This window comes from Acipenser ruthenus, chromosome 53 (genome assembly GCF_902713425.1).
Source record: "Acipenser ruthenus chromosome 53, fAciRut3.2 maternal haplotype, whole genome shotgun sequence".
NCBI lineage: Eukaryota > Metazoa > Chordata > Actinopteri > Acipenseriformes > Acipenseridae > Acipenser > Acipenser ruthenus.
Genome location: NC_081241.1, coordinates 7,717,425 through 7,740,713, shown reverse-complemented (window position 1 = coordinate 7,740,713; position 23,289 = coordinate 7,717,425). Strand labels below are relative to the sequence as shown.

General features: G+C 40.1%; 1 protein-coding gene across 7 annotated transcripts; it reads right to left on the bottom strand.

The window, feature by feature from the left end:
• Positions 1-1,151: 1,151 nt before the first annotated feature.
• On the bottom strand, positions 1,152-22,178 carry LOC131723165 (deleted in malignant brain tumors 1 protein-like). 7 transcript variants are annotated; one of them, XM_059016639.1, is made up of 12 exons: positions 20,167-20,581; positions 19,593-19,663; positions 17,490-17,528; positions 12,255-12,303; positions 11,731-12,045; positions 10,555-10,875; positions 8,542-8,847; positions 6,773-7,078; positions 5,802-6,107; positions 5,112-5,420; positions 3,768-3,896; positions 1,152-3,027 (listed from the first exon to the last, which is right to left on the bottom strand). In XM_059016639.1, exons 4-12 carry the CDS (start codon positions 12,271-12,273, stop codon positions 2,912-2,914), a joined length of 2,127 nt encoding a protein of 708 aa, XP_058872622.1. In that variant the 5' UTR covers positions 12,274-12,303; positions 17,490-17,528; positions 19,593-19,663; positions 20,167-20,581; the 3' UTR covers positions 1,152-2,911. The 7 variants fall into 7 exon arrangements, with proteins under 7 accessions (XP_058872622.1, XP_058872621.1, XP_058872623.1 ...); XM_059016638.1 differs by having other exon boundaries at positions 19,593-20,581; XM_059016640.1 differs by lacking the exon at positions 19,593-19,663.
• Positions 22,179-23,289: the final 1,111 nt, after the last annotated feature.

The following is a 23,289-nucleotide window of genomic DNA, read 5'->3' as shown; positions in this document are numbered from 1 at the left end:
TCTGCCTGTACTTCTCAGCATTGAGGAGACCATTAATTCTGACCAAATCCCCAACTCCATTTGCAGAAATGTAGCCCCAAACTTGCAAGGAACCTTCACCATGCTTCACTGTTGCCTGCAGACACTCATTCGTGTACCGCTCTCCAGCTCTTCGGTGAACAAACTGCCCTCTGCTACAGCCAAATATTTCAAATTTTGACTCATCAGTCCAGAGCACCTGCTGCCATTTTTCTGCACCCCAGTTCCTGTGTTTTCGTGCATAGTTGAGTCGCTTGGCCTTGTTTCCACGTCGGAGGTATGGCTTTTTGGCCGCAAGTCTTCCATGAAGGCCACTTCTGACCAGACTTCTCCGGACAGTAGATGGGTGTACCAGGGTCCCACTGTTTTCTGCCAATTCTGAGCTGATGGCACTGTTGGACATCTTCTGATTGCGAAGGGAAGTAAGCATGATGTGTCTTTCATCTGCTGCAGTACGTTTCCTTGGCCGACCACTGCGTCTACGGTCCTCAACGTTGCTCGTTTCTTTGTGCTTCTTCAAAAGAGCTTGGACAGCAAACCTGGAAACCCCTGTCTGCCTTGAAATTTCTGCCTGGGAGAGACCTTGCTGATGCAGTATAACTACCTTGTGTCTTGTTGCTGTGCTCAGTCTTGCCATGGTGTATGACTTTTGACAGTAAACTGTCTTCAGCAACCTCACCTTGTTAGCTGTGTTTGGCTGTTCCTCACCCAGTTTTATTCCTCTTACACAGCTGTTTCTGTTTCAGTTAATGATTGTGTTTCAACCTACATATTGAATTGATGATCATTAGCACCTGTTTGGTATAATTGTTTAATCATACACCTGACTATATGCCTACAAAATCCCTGACTTTGTGCAAGTGTACCTAGAAGAATTGATGCTGTTTTGAAGGCAAAGGGTGGTCACACCAAATATGGATTTGATTTAGATTTTTCTTCTGTTCACTCACTTTGCATTTAGTTAATTGATAAATATAATCTATTAACATGTCTATTTTTGAAAGCATTCTTACTTTACAGCATTTTTTCACACCTGCCTAAAACTTTTGCACAGTACTGTATATATATATATATATATATATATATATATATATATATATATAATATATATATAATTTTAATTCACTGTAAGTTAGAAGGTAAATGACAATAAAACTTAAAAATATCACTTTACAAAACGTCCATAAATTTGAAGTTTAAATAACAATTAAAAAATTAAGGAAAATAACAGTTGTTTTTTTGTTTGTTTGTTCTTTTACTTTAATGCTCTTGTATTCAATAGCACAGCAAACCGTGGCACCAATATGATAATACAATAACACTTTACAAATTGCTGTACATATGAATGGTAAATAGCCATAAAAAGCTTAAGGTAAAATAGATTTTAAAATACAATACAAATGCATTCTCTTATATGGCATGCCAAGGCATCTCAGAGCGCTGTACAAAACTAAACACAAGACACGTGTAAAAAACAGGTCCAGTTCCAATCCCATAAAATATATTGAAAATCCCCATCTAGAGCAGTGAGTTTAATCTTTTTAACTCAATGACCCACCAGTAAACATAAAAAATAATGCGACACACTATAAATTTGACTGATGATAAAATGTTACTCGAGAAATTTGCTTTTCTTTTGTTTCTTTTCAACACAATCCAAAGTCTGTGCAACAGCAGACTGACCGGAACATGAATAATAATAATAATAATAATAATAGTAATAATAATAATAATAACAGCTGTGGTTCAGAGTAAATGGGCAGCAGTGTGGAGTAGTGGTTAGGGCTCTGGACTCTTGACCGGAGGGTTGTGGGTTCAATCCCCAGTGGGGGACACTGCTGCTGTACCCTTGAGCAAGGTACTTTACCTAGATTTCTTCAGTAAAAACCCAACTCTCTAAATGGGTAATTGTATGTAAAATAATGTGAAATAATGTATAATGTGATATCTTGTAACAATTGTAAGTCGCCCTGGATAAGGGCGTCTGCTAAGAAATAAATAATAATATGGTAATAATAATTGTTAAATGTAATCTTCTCAAAGCCAAATTGTGTCAACCCACCTGAGCATGCCTCACAACCCACTGGTGGATCCCGACCCACAGATTGAAAACCACGGTTTTATAGGATAAAGCCTCTATGGATAATGTGTGTATGTATATTGAAAATATTACTCAACTTCGGTCTTATTTTTACTGAAATAATTCTAAACCCAGCCAAAGCTTCCAGAACACTCAGCACATTTCTAACACTGTGTTACAAACATTTAAATCATGTTACAAAACCTCTGTAAATTGTGAAGGTTAAATAACCATTAAAATGAAAGTAAAATATATATTTTTAACTAATGTTAAATCACTGTAAACGTGACGGTGAACAACCATAAAATAACACTTTACAAAATGACTCTAAATTTAAAGGTAAATAACCATTAAAAAATGAAGGAAAAATAATACTATATGTTTCTTGTTTTACTTTAATGCAGTGGCATTCTATAGCTTAGCAAAGCATTATTTATCATGTTTTGGTTCTCTGCCTTTGAGCAAATCTGTCAAAGCTGATTTTATTTGATTTTTTTAAAAAATCTTTCAGTATCATCTCTACAGCATCCCTCGCGATTATTTTTGTACCGGCCTCAATGTAAAACAGTTCCACCTTGTTACTGTCTGCTAATCGAAATCCATATAGATATCCTCTTCAGCTCCCCCCTTATTGCCCTGATTGAAATCAAAGTTTTCATACTCTGGTTCGCTTATCTCTTCATAGTCCAGGTCATCTGTGACTTCTTTACCATCCTCAGTTCTCATCTCTTCTTAGTCCCCTGGGTCGACATTGTCTATACCTTTTAGGATTTTGTCTGCTTGAATCAAGCTTGAACGCGTAGTCTACTTTGTTCAAGACTGAAAAGATTCAATTCTTTCCTTGAAAAACTCAGTGTTCGCATAGACCTCACCAGCATCCTCAGAGTGCAGGTTACCAGCGCCTTTGGAAATGTATGAATTCATCCTGACTGTAAAGAAGCACATAGAACAACTGCATCAGCACACACAAAAACACAGTACCCATAAACAATGACTGCACATAATCAATGACAAACACACAGCACTGGACAGGTTAAAACCATGCATTCATCTGATTACTGCCAAATGCAATTCAAAATGTCTATCGTCTAAAAGGGTTATTTAAAAATAAACCATTTTTAAAGCAATTTGAAATGTCCAATTGTTTTAAAGACCCTTTCTCACCGCTACGACCCCCGCAGTGACTCAGGAGAGGCGAAGACAAGTGCACTCAAGCATCCTCCAAAACGTGCGCTATCAAGCTGCCCACTTCCTTTCACATTGCAAGCCCACAGTGAAGCCAACCAGACCTGATGCGTCGGAGGACGAACACAGATCCAGTTACAACACCGCTGGCCTGCAGGCGCCCGGCCACCTACAGGAGTCTCTGGTGCACAGTGAGACAGGGATTACCCTCTTGAGCCCTCCCCACCCGGGCAGTGCTTGGCCAATTGTGACCGCCCCATGGGAGCTCCTGGCCATGGTTTAAGGATCATGACAGAGAATTCTTCCATGGACACCCCTATGATTTCAATCTAGCTGTCTTGAACTTGAACCACTGTCATAACGATCCTTTGACCACCAACATGAAGATCAGTGACTGAATTGATCCCTAGAGACACTGGGTCCTAAGAAAGTTGCCTGGCAATGAATACGTCCTCCCTCTGCTGGTATCTTTGCTGTCGCTCACCTGCAGCGCTCCTCACTTCCTCTCTGCTGTCTGTCCTTCTCTTTTTACATCTCAGGAGTATGAGAAATACTGATAGCAGAAGCATTGCAGCAGCACTGACAGCAGACAGGACTGGAATCAGGACTGACACTGAAATACAACACAGTGACAGATCAGAGATACTGACAATGAAATACAACACAGTGACAGATCAGAGATACTGACACTGAAATACAACACAGTGACAGATCAGAGATACTGACACTGAAATACAACACAGTGACAGATCAGAGATACTGACTCTGAAATACAACACAGTGACAGATCAGAGATACTGACACTGAAATACAACACAGTGACAGATCAGAGATACTGACACTGAAATACAACACAGTGACAGATCAGAGATACTGACACTGAAATACAACACAGTGACAGATCAGAGATACTGATACTGAAATACAACACAGTGACAGATCAGAGATACTGACACAAATTCAGCACAGTGACAGATCAGAGATACTGACACTGAAATACAACACAGTGACAGATCAGAGATACTGATACTGAAATACAACAGTGACAGATCAGAGATACTGACACTGAAATACAACACAGTGACAGATCAGAGATACTGACCCTGAAATACAACACAGCGACAGATCAGAGATACTGACACTGAAATACAGCACAGCGACAGATCAGAGATACTGACACTGAAATACAACACAGTGACAGATCAGAGATACTGACACTGAAATACAACACAGTGACAGATCAGAGATACTGACACTGAAATACAACACAGTGACAGATCAGAGATACTGACAATGAAATACAACACAGTGACAGATCAGAGATACTGACACTGAAATACAACACAGTGACATATCAGAGATACTGACACTGAAATACAACACAGTGACAGATCAGAGATACTGATACTGAAATACAACACAGTGACAGATCAGAGATACTGACACTGAAATACAACACAGTGACAGATCAGAGATACTGACAATGAAATACAACACAGTGACAGATCAGAGATACTGACACTGAAATACAACACAGTGACATATCAGAGATACTGACACTGAAATACAACACAGTGACAGATCAGAGATACTGACACTGAAATACAACACAGTGACAGATCAGAGATACTGACACTGAAATACAACACAGTGACAGATCAGAGATACTGACACTGAAATACAACACGGTGACAGATCAGAGATACTGACACTGAAATTCAGGACAGTGACGGTTCATAGTTATATCAGGCAAACTAATGAATCAACAACATCAGAAACTAATCAACACATTTCCTGCTCCACAGAAGGTGATTTGTTTTCTGCTTACCTGTGACTGTGACGTGGAGCATCTCGCTCAGCTGGGATTCAAACACTCTCCCCGATACCCGGGTCTGATACTGACAGGAGTAATTCCCCTCATGTGTGGAGTCTGCAGCAGGGAAGCTGAAGTGGGCAGACTGGTTGATGGTTGGTGCTGATCTGTTCCATCTCTCACTGAAGCCTGCAGAGACTCTGAAGAGGAGGAAGGTGCTCTCTGTGTAGCGTTCTGCAGAGCTGCAAGTGATTTCAAAACTGTTTCCTCTCTCAACAGCGCTGCCAGCCGGGCTCAGAGAGATGTGTGGCTGCTTCAGAAACACTGGAAAAGAAGAGGAAGGTGTGCTGGGCAGGGCTCTGGACTCCTGACAGGTGGATTGTGGGTTCAATCCCAGATAGGGGATATTGCTGCTGTACCTTTGAGCAAAGAACTTTACCTAGATTGATTCAATAAAAAAATTCAACTGTATGTGGGTAAATGTATATAAAAATAATGTGATATTTTGTAACAATTGTTGAATAAGGGTGTTTGCTAAGAAATTCAATAATAATCAGGAATGTCCGAAACTAGTGTCACTACAGCTGGATAAGAATCACTGTCCTGAGAGAGGGTCCTGCTGGTGTAGCCAATGAAGACCCTGATGGTGTGATCATTGGTTACCAACAGTGTCAGCAGCAGTATAGCTAATAGAAATCCACTCACCCACTGCGATGTGTACAGGGTCACTGTGAGGTGAGCTGAAGGTCTCACTTCTCCCTGTTACTTTATACACACAGCTGTAGCTGCCTTGCTTTGACTCAGAGAGGTCGGACAGAATGAAAGTCACGCTGGTCTGTGAAGGTGCAGCTCTCTGTGTTGTGATGTAGTTTCCAGAACCACTTCTGTACAGATAGAAATCAGTGCTGGTGTGCAGTCTGGAGGGGCCAGTGCAGGTGATGTTGGCCTCTTCACCAGGTAGAAATGAAGGATAACTGGACAGCAAGGAGACTGAAGGCTTTGTCATCGAACCTGAATGAAACACAGCACTTTAGCAGGTTAAAAACATTCTGTTCATTCTAGATACACTTTTTAATCTCTGTACTCACACCAGTGATCTCCAACCATTGTCCTGGAGAGCCCCTATCATTTCTAATACAGTGTGTCTCCAGCCCTGGTCCTGGAGAGCCCCTATCATTTCTAATACAGTGTGTCTCCAGCCCTGGTCCCGGAGAGCCCCTACCATTTCTAACAGAGTGTGTCTCCAGCCCTGGTCCTGGAGAGCCTCTATCATTTCTAATAGACATTGTGTCTACAGCCCTGGTCCTGGAGAGCCCATATCATTTCTAATACAGTGTGTCTCCAGCCCTGGTCCCGGAGAGCCCCCTATACAGCAAACACATTGAACAATTTCATCGGGATCAACTAAACAGGTGTCTCCACACAGCTGGCCAAGCGTCTGTCTACTTTTACATTTTCAAGCTACTGTATGTTTGCCAAAACATGAAGAAAACCAAACACAATACAAAGAGCAAGTGTGATCCTTGTATATGTGAAATACAAATTGGAAATAAGCTAATTTTAGAGCAGAAGATTAAACATCTTTGTTCTGAACAGAGTTGTGTGTTCATTGGTTACCAACAGATTCAAGAGAAGGACAGTGTCAGCAGCAGTATAGCTAATAGAAGTCCACTCACCCACTGCGATGTGTACAGGGTCACTGTGAGGTGAGCTGAAGGTCTCACTTCTCCCTGTTACTTTATACACACAGCTGTAGCTGCCTTGCTTTGACTCAGAGAGGTCGGACAGAATGAACGTCACGCTGGTCTGTGAAGGTGCAGCTCTCTGTGTTGTGATGTAGTTGCCAGAACCACTTCTGTACAGATAGAAAACAGTGCTGCTGTGCAGTCTGGAGGGGCCAGTGCAGGTGATGCTGGCTTCTTCACCAGGTAGAAATGAAGGATAACTGGACACCAAGGACACTGAAGGCTTTGTCATTGAACCTGAACGAAACACAGCACTTTAGCAGGTTAAACACATTCTGTTCATTCTAGATACACTTTTTAATCTCTGTACTCACAGCAGTGATCTCCAACCTTTGTCCTGTAGAGTCCCTATCATTTCTAATACAGTATATATGACCAGACTGCACCCAGCTACCTCCAGACCCTCATCTCTCCCTACACCCCCACTCGACCTCTCTGCTCCGCCTGCACTAGAAGACTGGCTCTACCTCCGCTACGCTCCCCTGCCTCCAGAGCCCACTCCTTCTCCACCCTTGCTCCGCAGTGGTGGAATGACCTTCCTACAGATGTCAAGACTGCCCAGTCCCTGACCACATTCCGGTGCCTCCTTAAGACTCGCCTCTTCAAACAGCACCTGTAGAACTCCTCTGTTTGTATCCTGGGACACTATCACCCTTCATGTAAATGTGCTTTATTTTGCTCTTATCTGCCCCCTATTTTACTGCATTTAATCCTGTACTTCAGAATACTGTAATCTGCCAAGTGTTTAACCTGTAGTATTTTGTATTTAATCATATCCTGATGTAACTATCACTATTATCTGCTGTATTATTGAATTGTGGTTTGTCACACTTGTACTTTGCTTGAACAGAAGTTATTGTATTTCTTGCCCTTATTGTATTACTTGTATTGTAACACTTAATGTATTTGCTTACGATTGTAAGTCGCCCTGGATAAGGGCGTCTGCTAAGAAATAAATAATAAATAAATATGTCTCCAGCCCTGGTCCTGGAGAGCCTCTATCATTTCTAATACAGTGTGTCTCCAGCCCTGGTCCTGTAGAGCCTCTATCATTTCTAACAGACATTGTGTCTCCAGCCCTGGTCCTGGAGAGCCTCTATCATTTCTAATAAACATTGTGTCTCCAGCCCTGGTCCTGGAGAGACCCTATCATTTCTAATACAGTGTGTCTCCAGCCCTTGTCCTGGAGAGCCTCTATCATTTCTAATAAACATTGTGTCTCCAGCCCTGGTCCTGGAGAGCCCCTATCATTTCTAATACAGTGTGTCTCCCACCCTTGTCCTGGAGAGCCCCTATCATTTCTAATACAGTGTGTCTCCAGCCCTGGTCCCGGAGAGCCCCTATCATTTCTAATACAGTGTGTCTCCAGCCCTGGTCCTGGAGAGCCCCCTATACAGCAAACACATTGAACAATTTCATCGGGATCAACTAAACAGATGTCTCCACACAGCTGGCCAAGCGTCTGTCTACTTTTACATTTTCAAGCTACTGTATGATTGCCAAAACATGAAGAAAACCAAACACAATACAAAGAGCAAGTGTGATCCTTGTATATGTGAAATACAAATTGGAAATAAGCTGGTTTTAGAGCAGATGATTTAACATCTTTGTTCTGAACAGAGTTGTGTGTTCATTGGTTACCAACAGATTCAAGAGAAGGACAGTGTCAGCAGCAGTATAGCTAATAGAAGTCCACTCACCCACTGCGATGTGTACAGGGTCACTGTGAGGTGAGCTGAAGGTCTCACTTCTCCCCGTTACTTTATACACACAGCTGTAGCTGCCTTGCTTTGACTCAGAGAGGTCGGACAGAATGAAAGTCACACTGGTCTGTGAAGGTTCAGCTCTCTGTGTTGTGATGTAGTTGCCAGAACCACTTCTGTACAGATAGAAATCAGTGCTGGTGTGCAGTCTGGAGGGGCCAGTGCAGGTGATGCTGGCTTCTTCACCAGGTAGAAATGAAGGATAACTGGACACCAAGGACACCGAAGGCTTTGTCATTGAACCTGAGCAAAACACATCACTTTAGTAGGTTAAACGCATTCTGTTCATCGATGTTTAAGCTATGTCTGCCATTACTGTTAGTTCCTTAGCAACAGATGTTAACAGCCTAGCAATGCTGATTTGCCTTATTTAGTCCAATCGACAGTCAGTGTGGAGTAATGGTTAGGGGGGCTCTGGATTAGTGATTAGGGGGGCTCTGGACTCTTGACTGGAGGGTCATGGGTTCAGTCCCAGGTTAGTGGACACTACTTCTGCTAACAATTACTTAATTGATCTAATTATTATTTAGTCAATTTGACATTTTTTAAAATGTTGTTTTGCAAGGAATATTAGTTGATGATTTAAAATGTGTCCTTGATTCAAGGTTAAATTTGCCTATAATATTTTGGGGCCTGGATTAGGTATTAAATGTATCCAGCTATTAAATAATTAGACCAATTAAGTCACTGAGGACTTGGGTGGAACAAATACCAGCTAACACAAACACTCTGCAATGCTGATAACAGAGGTCAGTGCATTAATCACAGGGATCAAACGTTTATTTATATGGACAGTTAAGCCTGCATCTCATTATCAATTCACATGCACAGTCGAGCCTGTCTCCTCTATGTATAAACATTTCTCTTCTGTTAATAATAATAATAATAATAATAATAATAATAATAATAATAATAATTATTATTATTATTATTATTATTATTATTATTATTATTATTATTATTATTATTATTATTATTATTATTATTATTATTATTATTATTATTATTAGAGGCAGCAGTGTGTAGTAGTGGTTAGGGCTCTGGACTCTTGACCAGAGGGTTGTGGGTTCAATCCCCACTGGGGGACACTGCTGTTGTACCCTTAAGCAAGGTACTTTACCTAGATTGCTCCAGTACAAACCCAACTGTATAAATGGGTAATTGTATGTAAAAATAATGTGATATCTGTATAATGTGATATCTTGTAACAATTGTAAGTCACCCTGGATAAGGGCGTCTACTAAGAAATAAATAATAATAATTATTATTATTATTATTATTATTTACGATTATGATTGAACCCACAAGCATCCAGAGCCTTTACCACTACTCCACACTGCTGTCAGTATATGTAAAGCTGAGATTCTCTCTTTCCTCAGTATACATGCATTTTTAAGCTTTTCTGTTAGTGTGTAATTTTGCACTTTGTGCAGCTATAGGACCCCAAAGACAATATATAACACTAATCCACTGTGTTTGAATTAAATAAACAGTGATTCAAGTTTACTGATTGGCTGTAAAATGTTATTCCTCTGAACTATATGAGTTCTAAATCGAGATAACAGAGTTCAAAATAACACACAAGCCCAACAGCAATTAAGAGGCCCAGGAATACAACAAATAATTAAAATACACAGGGCAGGAAGTAAGGTGTCTGCAATAGTCAATGCTGGACGAGAAGTTTTTCATTCCAGGAATCAGGTCCCTGGGACTTTGGGAGTAGAAGTTAATTGTTTATAAAATGCTCTGTTCATGGACTGTTTTAAGTGATGTGTTATCAATGGTTGTTCAAGACCTTTTTCATCAATGACAATGCTATTTTCTTATTTATCCTGAGAGAATGTTTATAACACAAAAAAGGAATCCAACAAATGAGTTCTTAAAGTTGCAGAAGAGATCCTGATATTGAGATGTTTTTTTTTTTAATAGAAACAAATAAATCTTTCCTACCTGAGCAAACCACTCCAGCATCTTCACCGTGGTTACAGTTTTGTTTACCCCATCCTTGTGATCCACAGCTGTGCAGTGAGGTCTCTGATCCACTGCATGCCACATCATCCAGCCAGATTGTTCCATCCCCTTGGCCAAAGTGAGCACCTCCTGGAGCCAACACAGCGGAGCCACAGCCCAGCTCTCTGCACACAACCTGGGCTTCGTTCATGTCCCAGGAATCATCACACACTGTCCCCCACTGGCCATCATGAAGAACCTCAACTCTCCCAGAGCAGGAGCTGCTCCCGCCCACCAGCCTGACACAAACACTCTGCAATGCTGATAACAGAGGTCAATACATTAATCACAGGGATCAAACATTTACTTATATGGGCAGTTAAGCCTGCACTTCATTATCAGTTCACATGCACAGTCGAGCCTGTCTCCTCTATGTACAGTTAAACATTTCTCTTCTGTCAGTTTACAGTATTATTATTATTATTATTATTATTATTATTATTATTATTATTTATGATTATGATTGAACCCACAAGCATCCAGAGCCCTTACCACTACTCCACACTGCTGTCAGTATATGTAGAGCTGAGATTCTCTCTTTCCTCAGTATACATGCATTTTTAAGCTTTTCTGTTACTATGTAAGTTTTGCACTTTGTGCAGCTATAGGACCCCAAAGACAATATAAAACACTAATCCACTGTGTTTGAATTAAACAAAAAGTGATTGAAGTTTACTGATTGGCTGTAATATGTTATTCCTGGGAACTATATGAATTATAAATTGAGATAACTGAGTTCAAAATAACACACAAGCCCAACAGCAATTAAGAGGCCCAGGAATACAACAAATAATTAAAATACACAGGGCAGGAAGTAAGGTGTCTGCACTAGTCAATGCTGGACGAGAAGTTTTTCATTCCAGGAATCAGGTCCCTGGGACTTTGGGAGTAGAAGTTAATTGTTTATAAAATGCTCTGTTCATGGACTGTTTTAAGTGATGTGTTATCAATGGTTGTTCAAGACCTTTTTCATCAATGACAATGCTATTTTCTTATTTAACCTGAGAGAATGTTTATAACACAAAAAAGGAATCCAACAAAAGAGTTCTTAAAGTTGCAGAAGAGATCCTGATATTGTAATGTTTTTTTTAATAGAAACAAATAAATCTTTCCTACCTGAGCAAACCACTCCAGCATCTTCACCGTGGTTACAGTTATGTTTACCCCATCCTTGTGATCCACAGCTGTGCAGTGAGGTTTCTGATCCACTGCATGCCACATCATCCAGCCAGATTGTTCCATCCCCTTGGCCAAAGTGAGCACCTCCTGGAGCCAACACAGCGGAGCCACAGCCCAGCTCTCTGCACACAACCTTGGCGTCGTTCATGTCCCAGGAATCATCACACACTGTCCCCCACTGGCCATCATGAAGAACCTCAACTCTCCCAGAGCAGCAGCTGTTCCCACCCACCAGCCTGACAGGAACACCCTCTGAAAGAGAAGACATTGATAGAAAATCTGATCCTCAGCTCTTAAACTGTCATACTTACCTACAAACAGTGTCCCTCATTGGACTTCAGTTAAACTGGACAGTTTGGATCCTGACTGCTAACTTACAATGAATCCCATCTAAGTGAATTAGTTTAATTGGAAACAAGGCAGACAGTTAATTTACAATTATAACAGCAGGGCTACTCAACTCTGGCCCACGCGATCCATTCCAGTCCAGGTTTTCACTGCAGGCAGATTCTAAAATACAGTCAAACCTGTATTAAGAGACCACTCAAGGGACAGTCAAATAGGGGCCTCTTAACACAGGTGGCCTCTCAAAAAAGGGCCCATAACTTATGAATGCCTTCCTATAATTCTGTATGTTTAAAATACACTGTAAAAAGACTAGAAGATTGAATATACCAAAATGAAGCACTGTAATTGAATTACATTTGTTTAGATAATGCATTTACAAAGCATTGTGAAAGAAGCACTGATTCTGTGATAACTAGAGTGAGGAAGACCTTTTGTTTCTTGATGTTTTCTCTCTTCCTTTACAGAGAGCACTGTTGTTTTAATAGTATGTTTATTGATTTCAGATTTTCTAAAAAGTCTGCTACAATTGTTGCTTAATACAGGTTTAAGTCCATTGTTTAGTAAGAGGATTGTGGTCACTAGTAGACAGGTGGTCCATTAATACAGATATCATTTAAAATGGTCACTGAGACCAGGTGGTCTCTAAATAAAGGTGCAGGTCACACATAGCCTTAAGCCTATGCAGCCTATGCGGTTGCATAGGGCCCCGCGACTGAAAAGTTTCCCTCCCCATTTTTTTATTTATTTAAATGCTAGTTCTATGCTGGCACGTGTGGGTACGCTACAGCTTTAATTGACACAGTAGTGTATGTTGCTACAGACAGTGCTTCCCCCATACCCCGCCCACTCCCTCTACTGATGAAAAAAAAGAGATTGGAGATGGTGTCTGCAGACCTGTGGTTGACAAAAACTACATTTCTGTGTAAAGCTATACACATGTAAGTAAGTGATACCTCATGTGGAAATTCATTTCCCATAAAAGAGTGTATTTGTCTCCTTGTTCCGAGTTGTCAGGTGGTGTAATTCGATTATAAATAAGGGCAGCAGTGTGCAGCAGTGTGGAGTAGTGGTTAGGGCTCAGCAGTGTGCAGCAGTGTGGAGTAGTGGTTAGGGCTCTGGACTCTTGACCGGAGGGTTGTGGGTTCAATCCCCAGTGGGGGACACTGCTGTTGTATCCTTGAGCAAGGTACTTTACCTAGATTGTTCCAGTAAAAACCCAACTGTATAAATGGGTAATTGTATGTAAAAAATAATGTGATATCTTGTAACAATTGTAAGTCGCCCTGGATAAGAGCGTCTGCTAAGAAATTTTTTCTTTTCCAAACTGAGAGGGTTGTAATTTAGCTGTCATTAATGTCATAAAAAATGTTCTCTTTCAATGCACATGTGGCAGAGCAGGGCTCTGCCCTTAGAAATACTGGCAGGGAAGGAGTTAAATTCTCCTCCCTGCCCAGATTGATTGCTTCAGGTGGGCGCAATCAGTCAATTAATTATTCAATTATGGACTTAGCCACCTGGCATAAAAGGAGGCCTCAGCCTCCCAGTTAGAGGAGAGAGTTCTGGAAGGAGAAGAAGCGGTTTTCTGTGTGTGCTGTTTTGTTAAGTTTTGAAACCAGTGAAGGCAATGCCCAGCCTGGAAGCTGTATTTTTGTTGTAAGTTTTGTTTTGTGTTGATTGTTTTTGAAACCTTTTTGTTTGGCCCTTATGCCTGTTTATTTTGTATTTTTGTTTATTAAAAAGCTTTATTTTGAACTTTAAACTGTCTCTGAGTCTCAAACCTCGGTCATCCTTGTCACAGCACAGTATATTGAGAATTATTCATTCAGTTAAGTACATTTCTGCCGTTTTATTCATGATGTAAAAAAGATGCACTGTGCTGTATATTGCTATCACAGAGCAGTCTACATGCACTGTGCTGTACATTGCTAGATCACAGAGCAGTCTACATGCACTATGCTGTACATTGCTAGATCACAGAGCAGTCTACATGCAGTATGCTGTACATTGCTAGATCACAGAGCAGTCTACATGCACTATGTTGTAAATTGCTATATCACAGAGCAGTCTAGATGCACTGTGCTGTACATTGCTAGATCACAGAGCAGTCTAGATGCACTATGCTGTAAATTGCTATATCACAGAGCAGTCTAGATGCACTATGTTGTAAATTGCTATATCACAGAGCAGTCTAGATGCACTGTGCAGTACATTGCTATCACAGAGCAGTCTAGATGTTCCTATGTCGTTGCTGCTGCGGTATACTGCCCAGTTTAATTGACCGAAAATGCAAACTAAAATAAAACTACTGAAAATACAGCAGCTAGTGTGTGAGTGTTGTGTCATTCAAGAAGAAGTGAGTGATTAGATGTTTGAAAGAGGTGTGAGAGTGGCTCCCTTTCAATTCGAAGATGACCGCCAAATTGAATACTGTTGGGATATGCCTGCTTGGTATTCGCTGAGCATTTTATATCAAAGCTGCCGATAAACCCCTCCACGGAGTGACGTCCTCGGTCCCGCCTCACAGAGGTAATAAATAGTCCCTGCGCGGAGAGCTCAGTCTCTTTTCCCTTTTACAGACAGGTAGGTAAAGTGGTGAGTATTACTCTAATCCTTTTTTGCCAGTTCTGATTGACTCTTTAGAGCTCCTTCTTCCAGTTTTTGTGAGTTCCCTTGCAATTAGGCTGAGCTAATGCATATGCAACTGCAACTGCGTTTCATTTAAAAAAAAAAATTATAAAAAGTCTTCATCAGCCTACATCTCTCAGTGATTGCAGCCTGCATTCTAACCTCTGCAGCTTGCTGCATGTTCCTTCTGTTTTTTCCACTGCTCTTTACAGCTGTACAGCGAGTCCAGCCTTGCTCTGCAAACGCTGTTGACTCGAGGGCTTTGTGCGGTCTCAGTACGCCCTCTCGGTGTGCACGGCCTAGCGCCTCTACAGGTCGCTGATTACTATTGTCAGGAAAGAAAGACAAAACTCCAGCTTGCTGTCGAGCATCTCTTTTTAACCTCCATTAGGACAGCTACCATACTTCAGTTTGAAAATCGAAGCCTCTCATTGGCTGAACAGGTTAACAGGTAACAAGGAAGAACACCGATCTCCCCGATGTGGAAGGGGTGGGAATGGGCGGGGCGGATGGGATTGATTGACAGTTTGCCAGTGCATGCATCGAATGGATAAAAGGCACATTGAATGTATAAAGCTCATATTTAATGTTTGATGCTAGTTTTTAACATTCAATACTTGCATTTAATACTCAATGTTAAATTTATGATTTGATGTTAAGCTCTAACATTTGGTGTTAAAATTTAACATTTGATACATTCATTTATTATTATTATTATTTATTTCTTAGCTGACGCCCTTATCCAGGGCGACTTACAATTGTTGCAAGATATCACGTTATTTTTACATTCAATTACCCATTTATACAGTTGGGTTTTTACTGAAGCAATCAAGGTAAAGTACTTTGCTCAAGGGTATAGCAGCAGTGTCCCCACCGGGGATTGAAGCCACGAGTCCAGAGCCCTAACCGCTACTCCACACTGCTGCCACTGATGAATTGTCATTCATTATTTAATTGACCTGCAAATTTCCAATCAACCAGACGAACTTCCCTACAAACTTCCCAACAAACAGACAAACTTCTAACTGTCAATCTCGCACTGTGCTGACAACACTGCCACCTTTCTAGCCAATGGCAGCACACACTAATATTTTAACCAATGAAAATCCAGCCTCACTTAAAACTGCTTCAGCCAATAATATTACAGTTTATTAGAAGGGCGTTTCCAAAGATATTTTATTGAACAAGATATTCGACTCAGCTGATTTTCAATGGAGACTTCTGTATGGAGAGTCAATGGAGGCGTAAGAAATGTTGTGAAATGTTAAAAAAATGCATCAAGCACAGTGCGAATTGCTGGACAAATGGACGAATTCATGAATTGACAAACAAATTGACAAATTAATGGCTGGATAGTTTTGGCACAAATGGCGCTCCATATATACTTGTCAGCTGTGGTGCCCATTTGTCGGATTTAATAATGTGTGTATGTATGCGACGCGACCTCCCCGAGGGAGACGCGACCATGGCATCGTGCAGTGAGTTCTGGGCTTTGTGTTTACATATTGATTGCATATGCATAATACCATTGGAATTTTATGTATGGCTACATATGTATCTACAAAGTGACTACTATGTAAATACACAGTAATTACAGGTACAATGGCCTATATTCATCAAGGGTTTTTACACAAATTCTCTATTTCCGACATTTGTTTAAACTTGAATAAAATGCAAATGAGAGTTAACATGCGTACGTCACAGCGGGTACAGTTTGATTTAAAGATGATGTGTGTAAGTAAGTAATTTTTCATTCGTTTTACTGCTTATTCTCTTTAGAAAAAGTGTCAGAAATAGCAAATTTCTGTAAAACCGTTGATAAATATAGACCAATGTAACGTGTTACCATGTGTAGCAGGGCGGTAGAGAGCCATACTGTGTAAATGTATTTATTTATTTATTGTGTTATTTTGTATTATTATTATTATTATTATTATTATTATTATTATTATTGTTATGTATTTATGTATTGTTTTAGTATTTATTTATTGTTTTGTAAATATGACGTCGTAGCTGTGAGTTTTATTGTTATTGTTTTATTTAAAATGTGTTCTGGCAGAGGCGAGAGTGGGTACTCATCCTCTGCCAGGAATAATTTAAAAAAAAAAAACCTCGTGCAGAATGTGGCCATCTCCTGAATTAATTGAGTGATTGCTAATTGGGAGATGGTCACCTGAATATTATTATTATTATTATTATTATTATTATTTATTTCTTAGCAGACGCCCTTATCCAGACGAAGCCTGCAGCTTTCTGTGCTCGGGGTGGGTGTGTTAGGAGCAGAGAGAGCGAGAGGAGCGAGAGACAAAACGTAACTTAAATAGTAAGACAGGAACAGTGAAAGCAATTGCCCAGCTTGACCTGTGTTTTGTTTTGCTTGTGTTCGAGACTTGTTTTGTTTAAATATTTATTTTCGCTCTGTGAGCAAGTGTCTTTTTGTTAAACCTTTTATTTTTTTGTATTATTTATATAAAAACGGTGCCGCGTCTTTGTTATTTTGAAACTGCAGTACTGCTGGTGTCAGTTTGTTTTCAGTTCCTGCTTCTGACCTGACGTCACGACTCAGCTACCCTGCCACACCATGATTTTTATATTGAAGATGCACTGATGGCTTCACTATGGTCTTGTAACAAATGATCACATTTATTTATAAAGTTCAATGCAGTTTTGCAGCTTTTCAGGAACATGATCTGATCTCCTTGGAAACAGTGAAAGACACCTACCTGCTACTGGAAATGTGTTCTGCTTTCCAAAGAGATGACCTGGAAGAAACAGAAACAGCTTCAGTACAGATCTAATGCATGATTAGATTATTGAATATATTTACTAAACCTCTAGCTTACTGTATTATACATTAAAATGTATCGACAATATACTACATAATTACAATATGAATATGCTGTATAATAAATGCACAGTATACTGAATAGCTTTTACAAAGTACATAAATGATATACTAAGAATACAAGTATCTGAATTTGTCTTAATATAAGAGACTATCTCAAAGAATGTGAAGAAAAAAAACTGCGATTTTATGAGGAGGCATGAATTAGCTTTTAAAAAAGAAATTTAAATTGTAAATTAAATTACTCCTGTTGGTAAATATTGAAGACAAAGTCAGTTGTGATCAGCCTCTAATGGACCAGTGCTTCTCAATCCTGGCGCTCGTTTCTATATTGCGTGATTGTAAGTTCAAATACGATTGGTCTTTCCACCACTTATCACCTGCTAATGTGATCGGTTATCACCAGATTCTATAATTATTATTATTTATTTCTTAGCAGACGCCCTTATCCAGGGTGACTTACAATTGTTACAAGATATCACATTATTTTTACATACAATTACCCATTTATACAGTTGGGTTTTTACTGGAGCAATCTAGGTAAAGTACGTTGCTCAAGGGTACAGCAGCAGTGTCCCCCACCTGGGATTGAACCCAGAACCCTCCGGTCAAGAGTCCAGAGCCCTAACCACTACTCCACACTGCTACCCTATAAGCTATTCGAATCGGTGTCAGTGTCCGACACGGCCGTATTATCTGAAAATGGATTAATCACGCAGCATAAGAATACCATGTACTTTGAATGGTTTAGAAAAGTATGTTTATTCATGTAACAGACAGAAAGTAGAATTTGAAATGTCCTAATACCACATTTTCCATTAACACAGTGTTTATGGAGGACCGATTCTTGTGTAAAAACATTTATAGCTGCACCATAAAAACAGCATTGCGTTGCCTTGACAAATAATGTATTAATGTAATACGAATTATCACATCTATCAAAACACGTGCGACACATTAGAAGCCACTATATATATATTATTTTATAATCAATATATTTATTATATTATTAACTTATTTTCAAACTAGGCACTTTGGAGCCATTTGGAATGAACATTCTATTCTGAGGTTCATTATCATCATCATCATCATCATCAACATCATCATCATCAACATTCTGGAATTTTGTTTAAAAGACTGCTTGTTTGTTTTTTATCAACTTCTTAAAGCACTGTGTTTTTTGTATTCAGCCGATGAAGGACTTGTAGTCCGAAACGTCGTGATAATTGATTTGTAATCAATTATTCTACCTTTTTAAGTACCTGAAATATCCTTTTCTCTTTTTTTTCTTTATATATATATATATATATATATATATATATATATATATATATATATATATATATATATATAATATATATATATATATGACACACAGTACTGTGCAAAAGTTTTAGGCAGGTGTGAAAAAATGCTGTAAAGTAAGAATGCTTTCAAAAATAGACATGTTAATAGATTATATTTATCAATTAACTAAATGCAAAGTGAGTGAACAGAAGAAAAATCTAAATCAAATCCATATTTGGTGTGACCACCCTTTGCCTTCAAAACAGCATCAATTCTTCTAGGTACACTTGCACAAAGTCAGGGATTTTGTAGGCATATAGTCAGGTGTATGATTAAACAATTATACCAAACAGGTGCTAATGATCATCAATTCAATATGTAGGTTGAAACACAATCATTAACTGAAACAGAAACAGCTGTGTAGGAGGAATAAAACTGGGTGAGGAACAGCCAAACTCAGCTAACAAGGTGAGGTTGCTGAAGACAGTTTACTGTCAAAAGTCATACACCATGGCAAGACTGAGCACAGCAACAAGACACAAGGTATTTATACTAGTAACACTTGTCTCACTTACCCCTACACAAATAGGCCTTGCACCTAACAGTAAGGGCCCTGGATTCTTATCTATTATCCCAGAACCAATGGTCCTTTTGTTTTTGCACACTGTTACCAGACTTAAACTATCACACTTACTTTTCTTCTTTAGCGATGCCTCCACCTGATGGTCACGTGGTTTCCCTATTATTGGCACGCGTCCACAGGAACTTATATTCAACCATATAACAAATGCAAATTAAGCAAGAGTAATATACAACTAATAAAATCACACTCACACACAGTACTGAATTTTATATAAAAATAATCTTTATAAATGGGGATTCACGTTAAACTAATATAATGAACTGCAGGTAAGTAAATTGTACATACAATATAAACAATTCCAATAACACAATACTTTCCCCAAAATGTAACTTCTTTTAAGTCACCAAACAGTAACTAAAAACTCTAGGCTTCAGTGGTTTTTAACTCAAATGTACTCTTCCAATATATTCTGTTCAAAATAAACGCTAGTGGAGTGCACTCCAGCCCCACGTGTAACACACATGTAGACAGACGAACAAACAAACAAACACTGTTGCAGGCCTGAATCGTGGCTCGGGTATGTTGTGGCCTAGAAATAAAACAAAATGGCCCCTTCACAAGCTTTATTGAGAACACACAGTTACGCTACCAATTTTAAAAGAAAACACTTTGTGGAAAAACTCACAATTCTGAAAGGCTTCTCCCAGTTGTAGCTCTCGGTTACTTGCGGTCTCTGGATCACGGCAAACCTCTCTGTCGCTGCAGTCTACCTCGCTCTCTCTAGCTGGAAACGTGGTCCTTCTGAAGCACTGTCCAGCTGCCTCTCAATTGCTTCGTTTATTTTACGATCTAGTCACTGTCTCTTTACTTTCATTTCAAGCACGAATTAACGGTGCATAAACTTAAACTTTGCAATACAATATGTTGTTTTAACAAGACTGTATATAACAATGCCTAAGACAATAACTCGCACTGAGTGACTACGTAAACTGACAGACCTACGCTGCTTAAAATAAAACACGAGCTTGGTACGTGAACTCAAAAGAAATAAAAGCAGAAGTAACAGAATACTGAAGTACTGTCTACTAAAGTTTATAGGAATCCCCCCCCCCCCCCCCCCCCCCCCCACACACACACACACACACACACACACACACACACACACTGACACACACACACACACACACACACACACACACACACACACACACTTTATTTACTCCAAATATCTATAATACAGATTTCCAAACACAAAACCCCACTCCCACACAAAGGTGTGTTGATGTATATGGAGGTGAGAGGAAAGGCACACAACAACCCATAAGGATTAATTAATATCATCATATTATACAGCATCACACTAGTGCAACTCGCAATGTCATTTTAATAAACTCACATACGTTTGAGGTACTGCAAGATGCCACTACTGTTTCACAAAGCTCCTCATGCATGCTATTATAAAAAGACACACAATTCTGTTCCACAAACACAAACACAAACATGAATGTTTTTTTTTTTTTTTTGTTGTTGTTGTTTGTTTGTTTTTTTTCTTGCTTTATTTCAGAGCATGGCCTATATCCTGCTTCTCTTAAAATGTCTGGCTTCAATTGAAATCTGCAGCTTAATGCATTGTCTCTGACCACTGTGTAATTAAAAAATAAAATACTCAAAAATGATATACTGTTGTGAATTCAATGGAATTACAGCTACGGACAAAAGTTTTGCACACCCTGTAGAATTAAAAATATGTTGCTTCATAATGAAACCAGCTGAATAAGATATTGAATTACATAACACTTGTAGTTTTCCAGATACTTAACAAAAAGCTGACAAAAATGTAACATTTCAAAATTTAACATGAAATACTGTACTACTATTATGGCTTCAGGTAGACTTTTGCAATATCATTGTGTAGTTTCTTGATTTTTAAAAATTTCAGTCCTAAAATTCACAGTGACGCTAAGCTTTTAGCTGTACAGTCTAACTTTAAGGGTACACATCACCCCCTGTATTGTTAATAGCACACCACTAATAACATCAGTGTATTAGATACATTTCAGTATGAATCCAGACTTACTCAGTAAGCAGAATGCCCCCTGGCTGAGCCTCCCCCAGCAGTGTATTAGATACATTTCATTGTGAATCCAGACTTACTCAGTAAGTAGAATGCCCCCTGGCTGAGCCTCCCCCAGCAGTGTATTAGATACATTTCATTGTGAATCCAGACTTACTCAGTAAGCAGAATGCCCCCTGGAAGAGTGTCCCCCAATGTGCCCTCATGTTCAGTGTGCAGCTCTCAGTTGATTGTGACTTTCCTGTGCATTGCACAGTGCTCTGTTCTGAGGGAAGGTTCACTGTCCTGCCCCTTCCTCTTGCTCACACCACACTGATACAATGACTGGTCGTTATTTTAAATGGGGCTGGTGGCTGAGTACCAGTTAGAGAGACTGTTCAGAAAAGCATCTGGACAAATCCTCTGTGCTGATTAACACAGACCACTTTAACATTGATTACCAAAGCAGGCGTGCCAAGAGAAACTCCTTGGGGTTCAATAGACTCACTGACATCAGGATACAGACAATGGGCCATGTGTTCCATCCTTTAATGAACTTCATTTTGGTTCTAGTTTGGTAAAAATGAATAGGTGTATTACCTGTTTTAAAAATAATAGGAGTTAATTCAAGACTGGAGCAAAGACTTTGAAGATATGTCCCAATGTGGGGGAGCAGTTTAATAGACAAACTGGATGCTTGGTTTAAAATATAAATCATCATTGTTGATTCAGGGATCCACTGATGAAAAAGTTTCTTTTTTTTTTTTTTTTCCACGGCTTCTACCATCTTGCTTCGGCGGACGCAGGGAGGCCAGCCAGGAGAGAGTTGCAGTAGTCTAGGCGGGAGAGTACGAGGGCCTGGACAAGGAGTTGTGTGGAGTAGTTAGTGAGGAAGGGTCGGATTCTTCATATCTTGCTCAGGAAGAAACGGCAGGTGCGTGCCAGAGTGGAGATGTGCTGGGAGTAGGAGAGGCAGGGGTCCAGGGTTACTCCAAAGTTCTTAGCTGAGGAGGAGGGAGAGAGCATGGTAGATTCCAGAGGAATGGAGATAGACAGATCAGAGAAGGAGGAAGATGAGGAGGGGAAGAAAAGGAGGTCAGATTTAGAGAGAGTTTGAGGTGATGCGAGTGCATCTAGGAGGAGATAGCAGACAGACAGGTAGAGATACGGGAGGGGATGGTGGGGCCCATGGAGCAGTGTAGAGAGAGAACAGGAGAGGACCCAAGACTGATCCTTGGGGGACTCCTGTTGAGAGAGGGTGAGGTGTGGAGGTTGAGCCGCGCCAGGTTACCTGGTAAGTGCGGTTGGAGAGGTAGGAGGAGAACCAGGCCAGAGCAGTGCCAGAGATTCCCAGGTCAGCAAGAGAGGATAGTAGAATAGAGTGATCGACAGTGTCAAAGGAAGCAGAGAGATCGAGGAGAATTAGGACAGAGGAGAGAGAGGCAGCACTAGCAGAGTTTAGCACGGTAGTGACAGACAAGTGAGCAGTTTCAGTGGAGTGAGCAGAGCGGAAACCAGATTGGAGAGGGTCGAGCAGAGAGTGGTTAAACAGGAAAGCAGAGAGCTGGCAGTGTACTGCCCGCTTGAGGGTTTTAGAGAGTGAGGGTAAGAGGGAGACAGGACGGTAGCTCTGGAGGGAGGTGGGGTCGAGGGTAGATTTTTTGAGGAGGGGGGTGATAGGGCTTGTTTGAAGGCAGAGGGAAAGAGGCCAGAGAGGAGAGAGGTGTTGAGAAGGGAGGAGATGAAGGGGAGTAG